The 16,914-nt window shown below is 46.3% G+C and overlaps 1 protein-coding gene across 1 annotated transcript in view; it reads left to right on the forward strand.

Annotated features, from left to right (window-relative positions):
* MED12L (mediator complex subunit 12-like) overlaps positions 1 to 16,914 on the forward strand; it is a 138,738-nt gene that overhangs the window by 79,944 nt on the left and 41,880 nt on the right. The window contains 5 exon segments of the mRNA XM_009884389.1: positions 12,543 to 12,690; positions 13,263 to 13,381; positions 14,466 to 14,609; positions 15,158 to 15,321; positions 15,796 to 15,927. Coding sequence (XP_009882691.1) covers positions 12,543 to 12,690; positions 13,263 to 13,381; positions 14,466 to 14,609; positions 15,158 to 15,321; positions 15,796 to 15,927 — 707 coding nt within the window.

Genomic DNA, 16,914 nt, shown 5'->3' on the forward strand with positions numbered 1-16,914 from the left:
AGAACTGACTTTTTAAAAGCTCATTGATTTTTCTCCTCTCTCCTGGAGTCGCTCGCGTTACGTGGATAGGTCACCTGAAGTTGCGCACCTTGGCTGCTGCTCCTGTCTATGGACTGAGGTCTGTTCCAGCGCCTTTGGTTTCACATGCCGCTGGCTCTGTGTGTTGGTGTGTCGTCGCATGGGTAGTGTCTTGGTTGCTCGACTTGGCTTCCCAGCTCTTACTCATTATGCAAATTGTTGTTTTGCATTTCTAATTAATCAAAGTACTGCTGTGTGTTATGAGAGTTTTCTCAGTACTCGGAGTTGTAGGAGCCCTGATGGAGGGATGTGTGTCGCTGTGCCAGAGTCAGGACATGTGTGAAGTGCAGAATTTGTCTTGAGGCATTCAGGAATTAATTTGCTGTCCCTCGGAGGAGAGGCAGTCTGATACAACATCTGGGAGGCTAGATGGTGCATTTAGTAGGCAAAGGTATAATAGATTTCCTTTTTCTGAAATGCGAATAAAATAAAAAATACAAAGAAATATATGTAAGCCTTTGTGTACCCAAATAAGACTGATTTCCTACAAAACTCAAGTGCCTGGTGTCCTTGGGGAGCCCAACAACCTGTAAACATGTTTAGTGTCAATAGTTTTCGTGTGAATCCTGGACCATAGGAGCCTGGAATAAAGTTCATCTGTCTGAACAAGTTCACGGCCCGGTGCCAGTTTTCCAGTTTCCAGGTTGTCTGTTGCTTCTCGTCTGGAGCGCCGACAAGCCGAGCAAGTGAACGTTGGGATGCAGAAAGGAAAAGCCCTGCTGCTGCCTCATGGCGGTGATGGGCTGGAGTAAGCACGCGTAAATGGAAAACTTATGTTTGCTCGTTCTTGTACAACCACTGAATCTCGGAGAAGCAAGGGTTTCTCCCAGCAGCGCCTGCGGCAGCGGTGTCAGCGCCGGCCTTTGCAAGCCAGGCTGGGGGAGAAAGCAGATACGGGAAAATGGTGACTCTTGTATTGAATGTGCTGGTAAACTTCACTGAATTGCATCAGTTCTGTCACTGCACTGAAGAAATCTGGAGAGCCCAGACGAGCAGCTTTTGATGGCGTCCAGGCTGAGGGCTTCCCCGGCTCTGAGGGAATTCTGTTCTCAAAACAAATCTCCATTTTGGGCAGCTGCAAAACATGAAGTATTGCTTTGGCCATTTTTTGAGCCTTAAAAAGCAGAGACCTAAACTTTGAGGCATTTTAACTGTTGTGATTGTTACTTCCATCTGGAGGCAGGGATCTAAAAATTTGCAGGAAAAAAGCTCAAAATCCCAAATATTAGCATTTTTTTTTTTCTGTAAGTGGATCAACCAGGTGTCCTATCCTTGCAGTCACCTTGCATTTCTCTGCCACAGAGTTTGGTAACTCTGGCTCCCTTTTACCCACCTAAGAAGCAGCAGCTGAAAAACAGATGATTAAGACTCCTCTGAAACCTTTGGCACACCCCTTATTGAAGGAGCAGCTCAGCCCATTCTGTGGTTACACCCACGGGTACAGGCAGGCTCCGGGCACTGCGCTGTGTGCTGCCAGCCTGTGGTTGCGCACAGCGTTAAACGGGCGTTCTATTGCAAGCCGCAGAAATGAGAAAATTAAAAAAACCTTCCACAGCGGAGTAACTTTTCTGTTCTTCAGCACTTTCATAGTTTATCGCTGCCACATTGCTCATCTTACGTTACTGTCTTTCTCTGTAATAACCACAAAAACGGGCCAGAGCGCCAGTGCTAAACGCAGAGGTGGCTGTAGGTCTGTGCTGCGTCCCGGGGCCCGCGGCAGTCCCTCTGCTGGTGTGAGGCAGTTGGAAGAGGGAGGACTGAGGTGCACAGTTCCGTGCTGAATTCTTCCCTAATATGCCTGGAGCTCAGAACACTGATTTCTGTGGACACCGGCCTGGTGGAGGATGACTTGCAAACCGTCTTCTTCTGACGTTTAGCTCTGGTCACCACGTTAGTTGCTCTGCGATGCCAACAGGCTGGGAGAAATACTTTCAGACTCCTCACATGTTTCTTTAAGCAGTTGCTAAAGTGGTGTCTATTTTAGCAGCTAAGACTTCAGTATATTTACTTTTACTAAAGTAGCTAAGTTAATCCTGTTAAATGCTGTGTGTGCGGGAGAGAGGAATTAATTCCTGAACAGCGTTTAATCCTGAGAGGAAGGCGCCGTTTGAGAAAACGTTGATTTGCAGGGAGGTTTGGAACCCGCTGGCAGCTGCCTGGGGATGCGTCCCGTTTCCAGCTGTAAAAGGGTGTTGCAGTGATGGGAAGTGTGTGCCGTGCCCGGCGGAGAAGGTACAGCGGGTGGAAATTGCTAAACGAGGCATATACATCTACCTGTGTGGCAGAGGCTGGGGAATCCCAAAGGCACAGTAATTAATGCACAGTAATCTAAAACCAGCTTTGAAAAGATCGGGCTGCACGGAGTAACCTGCGTGATTGTATTAGGCTGCTGTCAATATTTAATTTCTAAAAATAGCAATGGAGAGGTGATCAAAGCGGCTGGCACGCGCGAGGAGGCGCGAAGCTGGCAGGAGAGCGTGCGCAGAGGTGAGGTCTGTGAGTGCGGGACGTGGCTGTTCTCTCAGCAGGGTGCGGGGCACCGCCGTGTCCCGGGCAGAGCGTCCGGCGCGGGCCGGGGGCAGGAGGGGTGATGGGGTGATGGCGGGCGGGAGGGCTGATGGAAGAGAGCACATTGTGCTGCTTTCCCCGAGGCCCCGTCTGCGGGGCCGGGTCACCTGAGCCGCGCGTGGTGCAGAGGGAGTCCTCCGGGGTGGTGGGTATGTCGGGGGATGAGTGGCAGTAGGAACGGGTTGTTTGAGAAGCAAGGGAGCGTCGCTGAGGGCTACAGCACATTTAATAGTTTTTTTAATATACTTTGTAGAGTTGGAGTCAAGAAATGGTTGGTATCTCTTTTGCATATTAAAATAGCGAAATAAATTCCAGGCTTTTGGATTCGAAAGCGGTTTCTCTTTAGGGACAGTACATTTGGGCCTCCCCCGTGGGACAGCTAAAGGAGAGGTCTGGGAGTGGTGTGGTGGGTTGGCTGGAGAGGGGTTTTCTGAACAGGGAGGATTAGGCAGCATCCATTCCTGCCTTCTCTCTGCCTGTCGTTGGGACTGGGATGGGTGAACGTACCACCAAGGGGGACGTTCCTGGGTGCTCCCCTCTGGCGAGCAGTAGGGTAGGGGTGAACGCTGCGCGGCTGTGGGCCGCCCTTGGCGGGGGAAGCAGTCCCTGGTCCTCTGCTGGCCTGGAGGAGGAGCGTGCTCTGGGGACACTGGGGTATTGCCGGCTGGGTCCTCCTCCAAAGCCCCCGCTGGGAGGGGAGAGGAAGGATGGTGAAACAGTGTAGGCAGCAGGAAAGTAATTATGTGTGTGAGAGAGGTGGGTAGGGCTGGGGAGGGACCGTGTCCTCTTCCCTCTGTTGAGTACGGTTCCTCCTCTTCCCTGCCCTGCCACATGCCAGCCGAGCTGACACCCAGCGTAAGAGTTACTGACGTACAAAGTCAACAGCTCTGGGGTTTAATCCCAAATAAAGCCAAACTGTCCTTAGAAGCAGCCGTAGTCATTAAGCTGCTTAAGTGTTAACAAGTAAGGGATTTTTTGTTTAAAGCAGGGAGAATTATTCTGTAGATTGTTTTAAGTTATACGAAGGTATTTTAATTCCTAGGCTGCGGTTTGTCTGTATTCGGTGAGACGGACACGATTTAGTGACCAAATCAGAAAAACCGCTGTCCTCGTTCGCTTTGCGGAGCCAGCACAGCAACGCAAGACTATGAACCGATCATCGCTGGTTTTATGCCTCATCGATGCTATTTTTCTCTTCAGACCGATGTGGTTATGGCTGCGGAGTCGCGTGAGCGAGTCCGAGGCAGTGCGGGTCTGTGTGGTGTGAGTGCAGCGGCGCTGTGGCTGTGCAGGCGCGGGGGACACGGCCGCGCTGCCCCGGCTGCGGTGAGCGCTGTGGTGTCATGAGCGCGCCCGGCGCAGGGGGAGGGAGGATCCCCGTCAGCTCAGTGCCGGTGGTTTGAGTGATGGACTTTGGCCTGTTAAGGCTAAGCAGCAAGCATAGATAGGGAAATCCGTTGTGCTGTTTTTATTAAGTATTATTTATTAAGTATTAGTATTAGAGTACAACCACCCTTTCATTTTCTACAGCAGAAGTAAACAAATTATTTTAAACTTCTTGATGAATATGCAGAGACTGTAGAGCGTGAAGCTACAGAATCAAGACTGAGTAGCTGACATTCGTGTGTCCAGTTCGGTTTTTGGGTTTGTGTGAACTGTTTTCCGAAATGTCTTTACTCTCCTGCATAACACCTTTTGTACAAACGGTTTGCACAGGAACATGTATATCAGGGGGTCCATGCAGATGTTCGTGGCTGCCAGCCACAGAGTGCTTTCTTTTGCGACATAGAGCTGCTTCTGCAGACGGCAGTCCATTTGGGTGGTCGTTTGACTCAGAGTATAGGGAACCCTGCTAAAATGAAAGGGGGCAAAGCATAAGAAAAACACGGTAAAAATGATGAATACTTTCCCCTTGATCCTTTGTTCGCTTTTGTTATCTTTCTTCTGTGTTTTTGTATAAGACTCGTATACCTTTTTGGCAATAATTATATAAAATATGAACATAAGAATGAGAACAGTCCAGAAAATGAACTGACAGATATAATTGACGACTTCGTGCCATTTGAGTCCAAAGTAACTCTTCAAGGAGGCACACTTCTTCACGGATTGGGGTGTTGCTTTCTTGTTCGATAAGATCATGTTTGGCAGAGAGAGAACAAAGAAGAAGAGCCAGACCAGACCCGCAAGGATCTTTGCTGAGGTCAGGTTTTGCACCCAGAACTTCCCAAAAGGCCTCACAATCTTGAGAAATCTGTCAAAAGCAATGAGGCCAAGCAGCACTATGCTGATGTACATGGTGTCGTAAAATACTACAGCAGAGAAGCGACAGACGAAGGCTTTGAGTTGCCATGGTCCCAGGCCAGCGTCCGTCAGGATTTTCAGAGGAAGCATCAGGGTCATTATAAAATCAGAAACTGAGATATTTTTCAGGTAGACAATGAACGTTGATGTGCTTGGAATGTGGAAGAAAGCCCAGAAAGCCAGGCTGTTCAGTACGAGTCCCAGAAGGAAGACGAGCGTATACAGTACTGGGAAGACCAGGTGGGTGACTGTGGTGTCTCGGTGGCACGGTGCAGAGGAGGGCACTCCACTGGAGTTACTGATAGTACTCTCATTTGCGAAGTCTCCCATTGTTTGGAGGAGACTTGGGTGAAAAGGAGAGAGAAAACACAAAACATAAGCATTCTGTATTTAAAATTACATCTTCCTTGCAGTGAGTTGTAGTGATTGGCAAGTTTACACAAATAAACACAAAAACTGAACCTGCATGAAATAGACCGACCCATTTCTCTTGTAGTTCATAGAGAATCTAAATCTCTGCCTAAGTTTAAGTTGTTTACAAAGGGATGTCTAATGAAAAGTTAGAATGGCATATATTTGTTAGGGAGGCCTAAGATAATATAACAGCAAGATATAACAGCAGATTGCCCAGAGCACCATTTGTCTTTACATGGAAATATATTTTAACATTGAATAGAAATTTTACAGTTGTGGCCCAAAAGCAGTTTCTGGGGAAGTGACTTCTGGTATCTCACCAAGCACACACCATTTTTCCTTTCTCAGGGCAGACTGAAATAACATTTTCAAACTAAGATGCAGAGGGCTGGTGATCAGCCTCTTACATCTCAAAGCCGGATGCCCGAGCGCCCCATCGCACCACGTGAACGCTCCGATCGTGCAAGTACCTGAGCAAACCTGGCGGCAACTCTTTCAGAGAGGGGTCTTTGGCTATCGCCGGTTCATCCGCTGTTCCTCTGCTGATAGGAGCCTCCAGCAAAGTATCAAGAATAGGGAAATGTGTAGAAAGATGAGACTTTTTCTGTTGGTGTGGTGTGTTGTTTCCTTCCTCATTTTCATGTGTTGCCCGTGTCAGTTAATCACGTTTGCTGTTGCTTTTCTCTCTTCCTTTTGCTCTGTCAGAAAGTACACTACCTTCTCCTACACTAATAAAGAAAAAACTGACCATATCCACCAAGACAGGCATGTTTCTGGCTTTTTGTTTGTGTGAGGCAGACCTGATGACACCCACGCTGTGCCGTTATGATTTGGTTTCTTTAGAGATGTGGGATGAACAAACACAGAGTGTTTCCGACAGTTTTCCAGGATAATCCCCAAATGTAGCTCTGAGTTCCTGTCTGTGTGTCTGAATTCCCCTGTTCGGGACAGCAACAGTCATCATCAAGTGCGTGACCAGAAAGTCTGCTCAGAGCCACCCTTACAATGAGTTACTGGGCTACAAAATGATGGGCACCGACGTATTCGGAAACTGTACCCTCCCTCTGTAGCCGATTAATATTGACACATGAACCTGAGCCTGACTGCTGGTCTCCAGAAGGGGATTTCTGGTTGCTTTTGGTGTCAGCGTCGCCAGGTGATAGAGCACGCTGCTCACAGCCGCTTTCTGGGTCTGGCAGACGCTGCTGCCCCTGCATGGTGTGCTTTGTGTTTATTGTGTGTTTAGTATGTGTAGTGTTGGAATCTAGTGCATTTCTCTGTGAGCAGGACTTCTTGTGTAAGTTTAGTCGAGTCATGTGGTTTGTCTTGTATTTTGCTGCTGACCGATGTTAGTTGGGGTTCTTGCTCCTTGCTTGCTGCTGTGTGGGGCACGGCTCACGTTCACGCCGTCCCTTTGTGGGCAGACATGGGTTGCTTTTTGAGTTTCTCAGGCTGCAGCTGTATTGCTAAGAAGTTTGGGCATTAGTATCTACATTTTGGTTAACGTAGGTCTGCGTGCTGGTTTTGATGTTAAATGGCTAGCAGAGAGCAAAGAGCCTTGAGGATGACCAGGATGAAGGTCACCCTTGCCATTGTCATCAGCGTGACATGTCCCTGGCTGCCTAACCCAACTGCTGTTCATTCATCAAGCTGAGACAGTCCATTGCAGTACCCCGGGACTGATGTCCAGGGCAGCATCTTCCTCGTTTTCTCCCATAGTGACCTCCTGATACCGTTCCCAGCTGAGAGGCAGGTACCAGGTGGCCGCGGTGCCCTGGCAGTGACTGCTGCACGGTACGCAGGTAGCCACAGTAGCTGCTCTCTGAACAGCTCAGCTGATGAGGGAAAGCAGCTGCCAGATAATTGTCACTCTCCCTCCATGTGTAGGTGCAAAAAAATGTGTGTTGGGTGGAAGCGGGGCATCTCACGCGTCCCTCCTGGGCACTGGCAGGAGTGGCTGAGTGCTGGGCCCCAGCTGGTTGGGGAGAGCGCGCTCTGGAGTGACGGGGCGCTGGTTCCAGGGAAATCATGGTGCCCCACTTCCTGCGGTGCAACCCAGCTGCTGATTGTAATCAGTGTTGGTGCATAGACCAGCGTAAGCAGCGCACGAAACGTCTTATAGAAGATTTACTTCATCTAGGCAGGTTATAAAAGATGCATAGTCTCTAAGGCTGAGTGCTAAAGTAAGTGAACTGTCTTAAGTTTTTAGGAAATTGGATGTCAGTCGTGAAAACGCCGGTGCCCTGCCAGGCCCAGATCAGTGCCGGAGAAGGGTGGACAGGCAATGGCTTTTGGCAGGACTGAGCTCCTGCATGTTGGCGAAACATTATTGCTGAATTGGAGCTGTTTTGCAGTGATGATAAATGAACCGTAATTTATTACAATAGCCTACGATCTTTTTCATGTGTGGTTGTTACAATACCTGAAGATGTTATGTACCTGAAAATACTTTCCTGTTTTTTTTTTTTCAACTTTTCCAAGTGAAAAAGGGGAAGTGGTTAAATTTTTTATACAGTGCAAAAAAGCTGCTCTTAATAACCAGTAAAGACTTTAACATGACTTTCTTTTCCTAACATCTAAGTATTCTGTAAATTAAGTCTTTGTATATTTGTTAATAAAATATATTGTTCTCTATAAAAGAGTACATTTTTGTTTATTCTTCATACAGTAAGGTCAAGTATTTGAAGATTTAATTGACACCAAGATAAGCCTGATTATGAAATAATTTCCTCTGACATACAACCATTAATTATTGGTCAATGGATTAGGAATTGCAAGCATATAATGAAATGAACAAAATGTTATTCTGTTACCAAAAATCTGCACCGATAAATAGCTTACTACATAAGTCCTATATTGCTGTTGTCTGCCAGTTGCATACAAGGTGACAACTCCCTTTATTTAAAAAATCACGCTTACTGTGGATTTTAATTGCATCTTCCAGATCTTGTGTTGTCATAAACTTTACTCTAGCCCAAGTTAAGCTATTTCTGCAAAGTCTTTGCAGTTCACGATCTAATCTGTAGCATTTCATGACTCTGTTTTAATTTTTTTCTTACAGCCCCAACTGTAAATTCAAACTTCTTCCCAGCAATTCTGACAAGCTTGGAGGGTGTGATCAGCTGGTGCTCTCGTTTTATTCAAGCTTTCTAGTTTCACCATTTTTTCAACCAGGGATGTTGGTTCCAGGGTGCTTGTGCTTCGTCTGTAGGACAATTTCTAAAGAAGTCGGTGAAATTCTAGATATTCTTTGCAGGATTTGTGTTGCTTCCCCCAACTAGTAAATGTACGTGACTAAGAAGGGATATGGGTCGTTCTTAGCTCTAGAGCGGCGTTTCGTCTGTGTCGTCTCCTTCGTTCTGCTCCTTCATCTGTGCTCTGAGTTCTGACAATGCCGTGTGCTTGCACAGCAGGTCTAACAAGGACTTTCTAAATGATTTGCAAAGGAAAAAGTATATGAATGGATCTAGGCAAGCATTTAGCGATGTCAGCCACAGCGTGCTCTCTTTTAAGTAAAACAGGGTGTTCTGAGCAGAGCATTCAAAAACGTCTCTTGTTTGGCTCAACGTGTAGGGGATTCTAGTGAAGTGGAACGGCACAAAACAAATAAAGAACACTGCAATAATGATGAAAACCTTCAGATTTACAGTCTTTTTGGATGCTTTTCCTGTGCATCTTGTCCTTTTATAGGATTTGTATAGTTCTTTACTTATGAGTATGTAGCATACAACTATGACTGCTAAATTAACCCAGAAGATAAGTTGACAAATATAGTTTACAATTTCATGCCAGACTAAGCCGAAGTTGGATTTCAAGCGAGCACACTTTTTTACGTTCTCAAGCGTTTTCTTCTTGTTTGATAGAATCATGTTGGGTAATGAAAGAGCAAACATTGATATCCAAATTGCTGTGGACAGGATCTTGGCACCTAAAAGGCTCCTTGGTGTTGATGTTCTGAATGGTGAAGTGGCTTTCTGATACCGATCGATAGTTATCAGACCAAGAAACAAAATGCTAATGTACATAGTGAAGTAAAATACAACCTGGGTGACCTGGCACACAAATCCTCTCAATACCCATGACACCAACTTTGCATCGCTAAGGATTTTAAATGGAAAAGTCAAGATCATGAGGAGGTCAGAAATGACAGTGTTCTTGAGGAAGATGATGAAATTGGATTTACTGGATATTTTAAAGAAGACCCACATTGCCAGGCCGTTCATGGTGAGACCCACCAGGAACAGAATTGTATAAAGCAAAGGAAAAATGACTTGACTGATTTTGTTATCGCTGGTGCAGTTGCTGACGTTTCTAGAGTAGCTGAAGTTGGTTGTGGCTTTCATTTGCAGTTCGTCTTTCCCACTCCTCCCTGTAAAAACAAAAAAGAAAAAAATGAAATTGTCAGTTATATCTGTCTTAAGACTTCAACCTTCTTAGTCTTTTAAATTTTGTGTTGGGAACATCTCTTTGGTGATTTTGAGTCCTGTAAGTTTTTTTACAGGAGAAAAGCACTAGATGTAGCCGTGTTTTTAAGGTGGCCTGAGTTGATCTTCCATGACTGAAACGCTGAGGTGACCTCCCCTCCAACCTCCCCTGAGCTTCCCTCCACCCTCCTGAGCTTCCCACACAGCTTCCCCGAGACCCGTGCTGCAGGGGTGGGCGAGGGGCCGGCATGGCGGTGGGCTGCGGGGTGGCACAGCCGGCGTCGTGCCGCCTGGCCAGGCTCGACCCGCCTGCGCCGCCTGGGCCATGGCCTCGCGGCAGAGAGGAGCCGGTGAGGGCCGCGGCCCGTGGGCGGGAGCGCAGGCGTGTGTGGAATGATTACTCCCCTTAACGCAACAGCGTGGCACACCGCCGGCAGCAAGGACAGGCGGCCATTTCGCTCGTCTGACACACGTCTGCCCAAACTGCCTCTCTCCTCCCGGGGAGGAGGGAGAAATGTCCCTTTCCACAGCTTCCTCAGCGTGGAAAGGGGTAGCATTCGGAGTTGTTTTGATTGCAGATTTAACAGTGCCAGGCTGAAGTGAAAGGAATGAAATGCCTCTTTTTATTGTATTTCTGCTTGGCTGTCTGTCTGTCTGTCTCTCCCCGCGGCGTTTTTTGGTTGTTCTTGAAACAGATGTCCGCCGTCCCCTCCCTGCCCCTGCTCAGGCGCTGGGTACGGCTGCTCGCGGGCCGCGGCCGCTGGGCCCGGGTGGGGGTGGCACCCCACGGAGCCACGCTTTGTTGCCTCCGAGGGGAAGAGAGTGGGGGGCGTACGGGCTCTGGCCCCGCGTGTGAGCGCTCGGGCAGCCAACGGTGTCTGTTGCTTCAGCGGTTACACGTTTGCCAGCGAAGTCTGGAGTTACTTGTAGCTCTATTTATGTAGGTATTCATGTATATCTTTCTTTCTACTTTGCCAGTTTATCCTGCCATTTTCCTAAATCACTTGCTTTACCAGTGCTGTGTTGCACATCAATTTAAAACTCAGCCGACTCGCGCCCACGCGCAGCCGTTGCAGCCCGCCGCGCTCGGCAGTGAGCGCTGCCCGAAGCCGCTGCCGAGATCCTGTGTAGCACTGCGCCAGGAAACCGGGAACGCCGCAGCCAGCCACGAACGCTGAGCAGCCGGCATCTGCCGATCTGGTGCCAGGGGCTGGGCTCAAAACTGTCGCTCTTAGTCCAAAATTTCTTGATCAGATCAGGTCTGACTTGAGCTGGTTGCCTGGGGAAGCCGGGCAGGGATGCTGAATCAGTCAGTGCTGCGTTTCTAAAGGAGTCACTTTCAGGTGTGTAGTGATGCAATTGTAAAAATTGCTATATTTCCATGTGATCCTCGCCTCTCTAAAATAACGCACTCAGGGGAGTTGACACTTTGTCAGCCAAGGCCCAAGCATCCCAGACATCTTCCTTACAGAGCTGCAAAGTTTTATTTCTATCAGTAAGGCAGAAATAAATTGGCTTCTGCTTTGAAGCATGTAACAGATGCAGCTGCCGAGTCTAATCCTAATGCAATAAGTATTCCCTAAGCACGCAAAGGCAGACAGCACTCCCCCCACCCCAAAATCAAAGAGAAGCTTACCGTAGCGCGCTGTTGAGAAGCAGTGAAACACGTGGGTGTCTCCTGTGATGGGAAGCCGGTGCTGCTGCCGGAGGGGCGGTCACAGTCCCTCTAGCTCCTCGCCGTGTGAGCAGGCAGCAGTGTTCGCCTGCAAATCCCACGGAGCGAGCAGCGGCTGGAGGAGCAGCTGTGCATCCCAGTTCTGAGACTTAGACCTTCCTCGAACTGGTCTCTTAGCCAGAGACAGCTGCAAATTCCAGGTGACGCTCCGAGTACTTCTGCTTTTGTTTCCTCTAGAAGAGAGAGAGAAATAGAATTTTTAAAAATAATTAGAGATTTACTTCCTGCTTTTGACCTACTAACAGTGTCACTATTTTTAAAAGACAGCATGTATTTTGTAAGACTCTGCAACTTTTCTGAACGCAGAGTTGCACTCCCGTCTGCTACCTTTTTGCCCTGTGATTCTTTAGTATTATTTTTGTACACAGCCTTCCTTCTTTAAAAACTTTTAAAGTAGTTTTATGTTGAAAGAAGTAGTGATTTGTTAGTTTGGGGAAGGTAAGTGTATTACTGAACAAAATATTTATACCTTATATGACTGGTAAAGCAGTTCTCCAAGTTTTTAGGTTATATACAGTGCATCAGCATTACATGATACATTTTATTAGAAAACTAAATATAACCAGTTACAATTTAAATAAATGCTAAGTGTTGCAATTTCTTTTGGATGTGCAAAATAGCATTTTCGGAATTGGGCTGCACCTTCTTTTCAATGGACGTGTACATGGTAAGGGAAGTGGCACACCGTTTCTAGACATCTTGTCTTCTATTTACTAATCTGTGGCCGCATATCAATGCAGGGGACACTCGGGAGGGCCATCCGTGTGCATCTCCCGCCTCTGTCCTTCGAGATACACACAGAATTCATAATATCAGATTAATGTTTTTTCCCCCTGTGTTTTTATGCCGTCTCTTTAGTGGTTTCATTTGGCACTGTTTCTTCCACACTGCTCACCACAGGCGATGTTTTCAGTGACGGAGAGTTAGTTACTGTTTGTCGCAGTGCGGGCTCTTCGGGTCGGGTTTCTGCAGGTGATGACAGAAAAAAGAAAAGAGGCTTCACTCATATCTGGTCTTTTCAGGATGAATCTTCAAGTCATGAGTGTAACCAGCGCATGATTCTCCTTTACGGCGTTGGTAAGGAGCGTGATGAAGCAAGGCATCAGCTGAAGAAGATTACCAAAGACATCCTCAAAATCCTGAATAAGAAGAGTACTACTGAAATGGGCGGTAAATGCTGTGACGCTGCGGTATGGCAGCCTGTAGTGAAGCGCGTGGGAGCTGTGAGGTGCTCAGCGAGTTGTCTGGAGCCGTGCATGTTGGTCGCGTAATTTGGCTTTCACCCCCCTCAGAGCCCCCTGGTGAAGTGCTGGCCGGAGTGCCGCAGCACAGAGAGCAGTCTGCTGGCCTGCCTTACGGCTGCCACTCTGCTTAGAAATCCCGATTTTCCACTGTACCACCTTGGCTGTAAACACTTGCGTTAGGCTAAAGCCTGGAATGCAAGACGCTGGCCGGCGAGTGACACGTATTCCTTACCCTCCTAGTAAAACTGTGTGACTGTTTCTCAGTTTTTCTTGGGTGTCACCTTTTTGCATTGGCATAACCTTGAGCAGCTTTGATACTGTTATATGCTGTGGCGTATATTTGTCCCAAGTATAATGGAAAACTGAGGCACGTAAGGTTGCATGTAGTCATAAGTAAAGCTTATTAAGATTTTTATTGTCTTTTAAATCAGTAATAATGCAAAACTACTCAGGCTTCATTAAATATAAAATGACCAAAGTAATTTTTTATCTCTTAAGTTGGGGATGAAGGGCAAAAAGTCAGGAAGACCAAACAAGAAGCATTTCCGACCCTCGAGACCGTGTTCACAAAACTACAGCAACTGTCCTATTTTGATCAACATCAGGTGACATCTCAGGTACTTCCCTTGTATAAAATCGTAGCCTTTTACGTTCTGCTGTAGACATATCCAACAGGAAGTAAATCTAGGTTTTTAGAAGTATTTTGTATATACCAAGAATTTTCAGTGTGCTGCTTCTTCAAAGGCAAGAGAAAAAATGCTGCCTTGGTATTCTAAAATATCTACTTCAGTAGATGTTTGGGTGTTCGGTTTGGTTGTTTGGGTTGGTTTTTTGTTTGTTTTGCAAGAAGCTTTCAGGATTACTATAGATGTCATGATTTCTTAATGAAAATTTGAAATCAATTTGACATAAATTTCCATTAACAGGATTGTTTAGGGCTCATTGGTAAGTTATACCCTTAGTAAATTAGACACAAACTGAGTGTGTCTCTGAGAAGCTGGTGGTTAATACAGTTTATTCTTTTCTTGATTAGAATTTATAGTCAACCTTGACTGCTAAAAAGCCATGTCAGTGGCTGACTGGAGAACATAAATAGTTTATGTTAAATCACAAGCCTGGTTTTCCTGGTTTATATTAGGACTTGTAAGTGTGTAAATGTATCAGCATTGGATTTCCTCACTTTGTCCGGTGCTGCTGTTTTTAAGTATATTTTAATAACCAGAGGCTAACATAATGAACAAAGTTAAAGAGGCGCATGTTAATTTTTAAGACATCTTTGGATCTGGTCTTTTGAATGAATTTATTAGATGTTTTGTTTGCAGGATGATTATTTATCTGAAAACCCTCAGTAAAAAAATCACAATGCAGTAAGATGAAAAGGAAAAATATTTTGCCTCTCCTTTAGAGCAAAACTGTGTTTAAAAATACCCCATAGAGTAAAAATAAGTATTGTAATGTTAAGAACAGTTTCACCCTCAACTGTAAAGTAGCAGAACAGCATTTTCTGTGTTGCCAGTTTTGAAAATAAAACGTCATTACAACTGACTTGCAGGATAGTGGAGTAACAGATATACTCAGGCATGATTTGTTAGTGCTTTTATCTGCAAAATGCTGTCACTTGCTATTACCACTTATAAAATAGGATTTTTGGCCTGAGAAGCCCTGAGTCACTATATGACTTTTCAACATGTGTTTTCACAGATCTCCAGTAACGTTCTCGAACAGATAACTAGTTTTGCCTCAGGAACATCGTATCACCTTCCCTTGGCTCACCATATACAGCTCATCTTTGATCTCATGGAGCCAGCACTCAACATCAATGGACTTATAGACTTTGCAATACAGGTAAACAGTTCATTTTCTGGGGGGTTATGTCAGGATAAAGCTGTGACACGTCTTCTGTAAAAACAGGGAAAAAAACCTCAAGAGCTGTGTTGCAAATTCTCCTGATCTGCTGCCATGCACTGTTATCTGTTTCAGTTTCCTGACCTCTGAAACAGCGTGCCAGACACTTCCCCTTCTGTCTTAATTTGACAATTACGGAGAATCAGTACATGTATTTTATTTTTAATCTTTCAAAATTAATTAAATTCTGGGTTATTTCAGCACAAAAATGTGTTAGGATGGGCTTCACTGTTTCAGGCTGAACCGTCATATTACACACTAGAGCATCTGGGTGCCAGAAATGCCACGTATTTCTCAAGAGCAGTTCTGAGGGACATCTTTTGTACTTCATTTATTTTGCTGCCTCTTCCCCTTGTTCTGTAGTGAGTAAGGAATTGCATTTTCATTTGCCATGTAGTTTTTTCTTAAGTTTTTTTTTTTCCCCGGCTACTTTACATGTTTATTTGGAAATCATTTTCAGTTCATTATTTTTGCGTCTGCGTTTTCAGCTGCTGAACGAGCTGAGCGTTGTGGAGGCAGAGCTGCTGCTGAAATCATCCAGCCTGGCAGGAAGCTACACAACGGGGCTGTGCGTCTGCATCGTCGCCGTTCTGCGGCGTTACCACGCCTGCCTCATCCTCAACTCAGAGCAAACCGCACAAGTCTTTGAAGGGTTTGTGGCAGCTACAATTGTCCAAAAAGTGTTTTTGGTGTTCTCTTTTAAGCAAAAAAAAAATGTGTTTAGGTTCATGTAGTGAGACCAGTGGTGGCGCTGCTGTAGGAGGGCTGTGAGTGAGCTCAGGTGCGTGGAGCGGATGGCTCTGCTCTGCAGCCTGCTCCCCGCTGCCGGGGGCTGGTGGCACCTGCGCACTTTGTAACCTCGGAAAAGGGGGCAGTTGTGTGTCTTCATTTCCTACCTGCTCGCCCCATTCTGCCCAGGGCTCCCCAAGTGTCTCTGTGTCCTCTCCTCCCTGGGGCCCAGGCAGGTGCACAGGGGACCCCAAACTTCGCAGGAGCCCCGTCAGCCCGTAGGCGCAGGGTCTGTGATCGCGCTGCCCAGCTAGTGGTGGGGCTTATATGGTATGTAATGACGAGATGCATTTCTAAGGTGTGTTGGAATGACCTCAGAATGGTTTTATTTTCGCAGGTTGTGCGGGGTGGTAAAGCACGTCGTTAATCCCTCGGAGTGTTCTTCCCCAGAAAGGTGTATTTTAGCTTACCTCTATGATCTGTACGTGTCCTGCAGTCACCTGAGAAGCAAGTTTGGAGACCTCTTCAGGTGGGTGGCACTGGGATTTGTCTCACCACTGCCTAGGCTGTAGACTGATGCAAGCTGCTGTGGTTTCGGTTCAGTCTGCTTTCCATGGAAAATACGCTGTTGCCTTTGCTGCTCTACCTTTACTGATGCAATTCTCTTGCCCGTGGCAGCACAGCGTGCGGTCCTGAGCCGGTGAAGTCCTCGCGCTGTGCGGGTACCTGCGGTGGAGGAGCAGAGGCTGAGCCCTCCTTGCAGCGCCGGGGTTAGCTGAGCCGGTCACTGCAGCAAGCAGTGCTCGCGAGCAGGCGTGGGGCGAGGGAAGCGGGGACCATCGGTGTCGGGTCGGCTGCCTCAGCGCCACGCAGCATTGGGCCCCTCCCCACACTCTGTTGCTTTCGCAGATTGGGATATGACTGATTCGGTTTCTATAATACGTCAGCCAATTGGCTGTGATACATACAACGTTGGATGGAAAAATAACAAAATCGTAGCTGACGCGGCTGTAATATTCTATTAAATATTTCCTTTGATGTGGGGGGAGGCACAAACATGTTTGAGTTTGTGAAGTTTTATGCTCAAATGTTCAGTTCCTTGATTTTTAAATTAAAAAAATATTTTAGGTACCCATATGCTGTATTTTTGGCTCTTTTTAAAGGGGGAGTGGAAACCTTTCATATGCAGATACGTATCTTGTGAGACTTACAAACCACTTCAGTTGCTGTTTCCCCTCCTAGTTTATATACCTGGTTTTGGTTTGCATATTTCAGATTTGTGGTTTTCATTTCATACAGAGCAGGAAAAGAGTTCTCAGTAATTATCTTAATATTTTAATAGGTTTACAAACACATGGGAACAGTAGCATTTAATATGAGAAACACTAGGAAAGAGATACGAAATACAGAAGAACTACGGAAGTGTCTTAGCTGTATGTTCATTTTTCTGCTTAAAACCTGAATTTCAGTAACGCAATAAAAACTTTAACATTTTAATTAATATTAACCTACAATA

Source organism: Charadrius vociferus, unplaced genomic scaffold (genome assembly GCF_000708025.1).
Source record: "Charadrius vociferus isolate BGI_N301 unplaced genomic scaffold, ASM70802v2 scaffold104, whole genome shotgun sequence".
In the NCBI taxonomy this organism is placed as follows: domain Eukaryota; kingdom Metazoa; phylum Chordata; class Aves; order Charadriiformes; family Charadriidae; genus Charadrius; species Charadrius vociferus.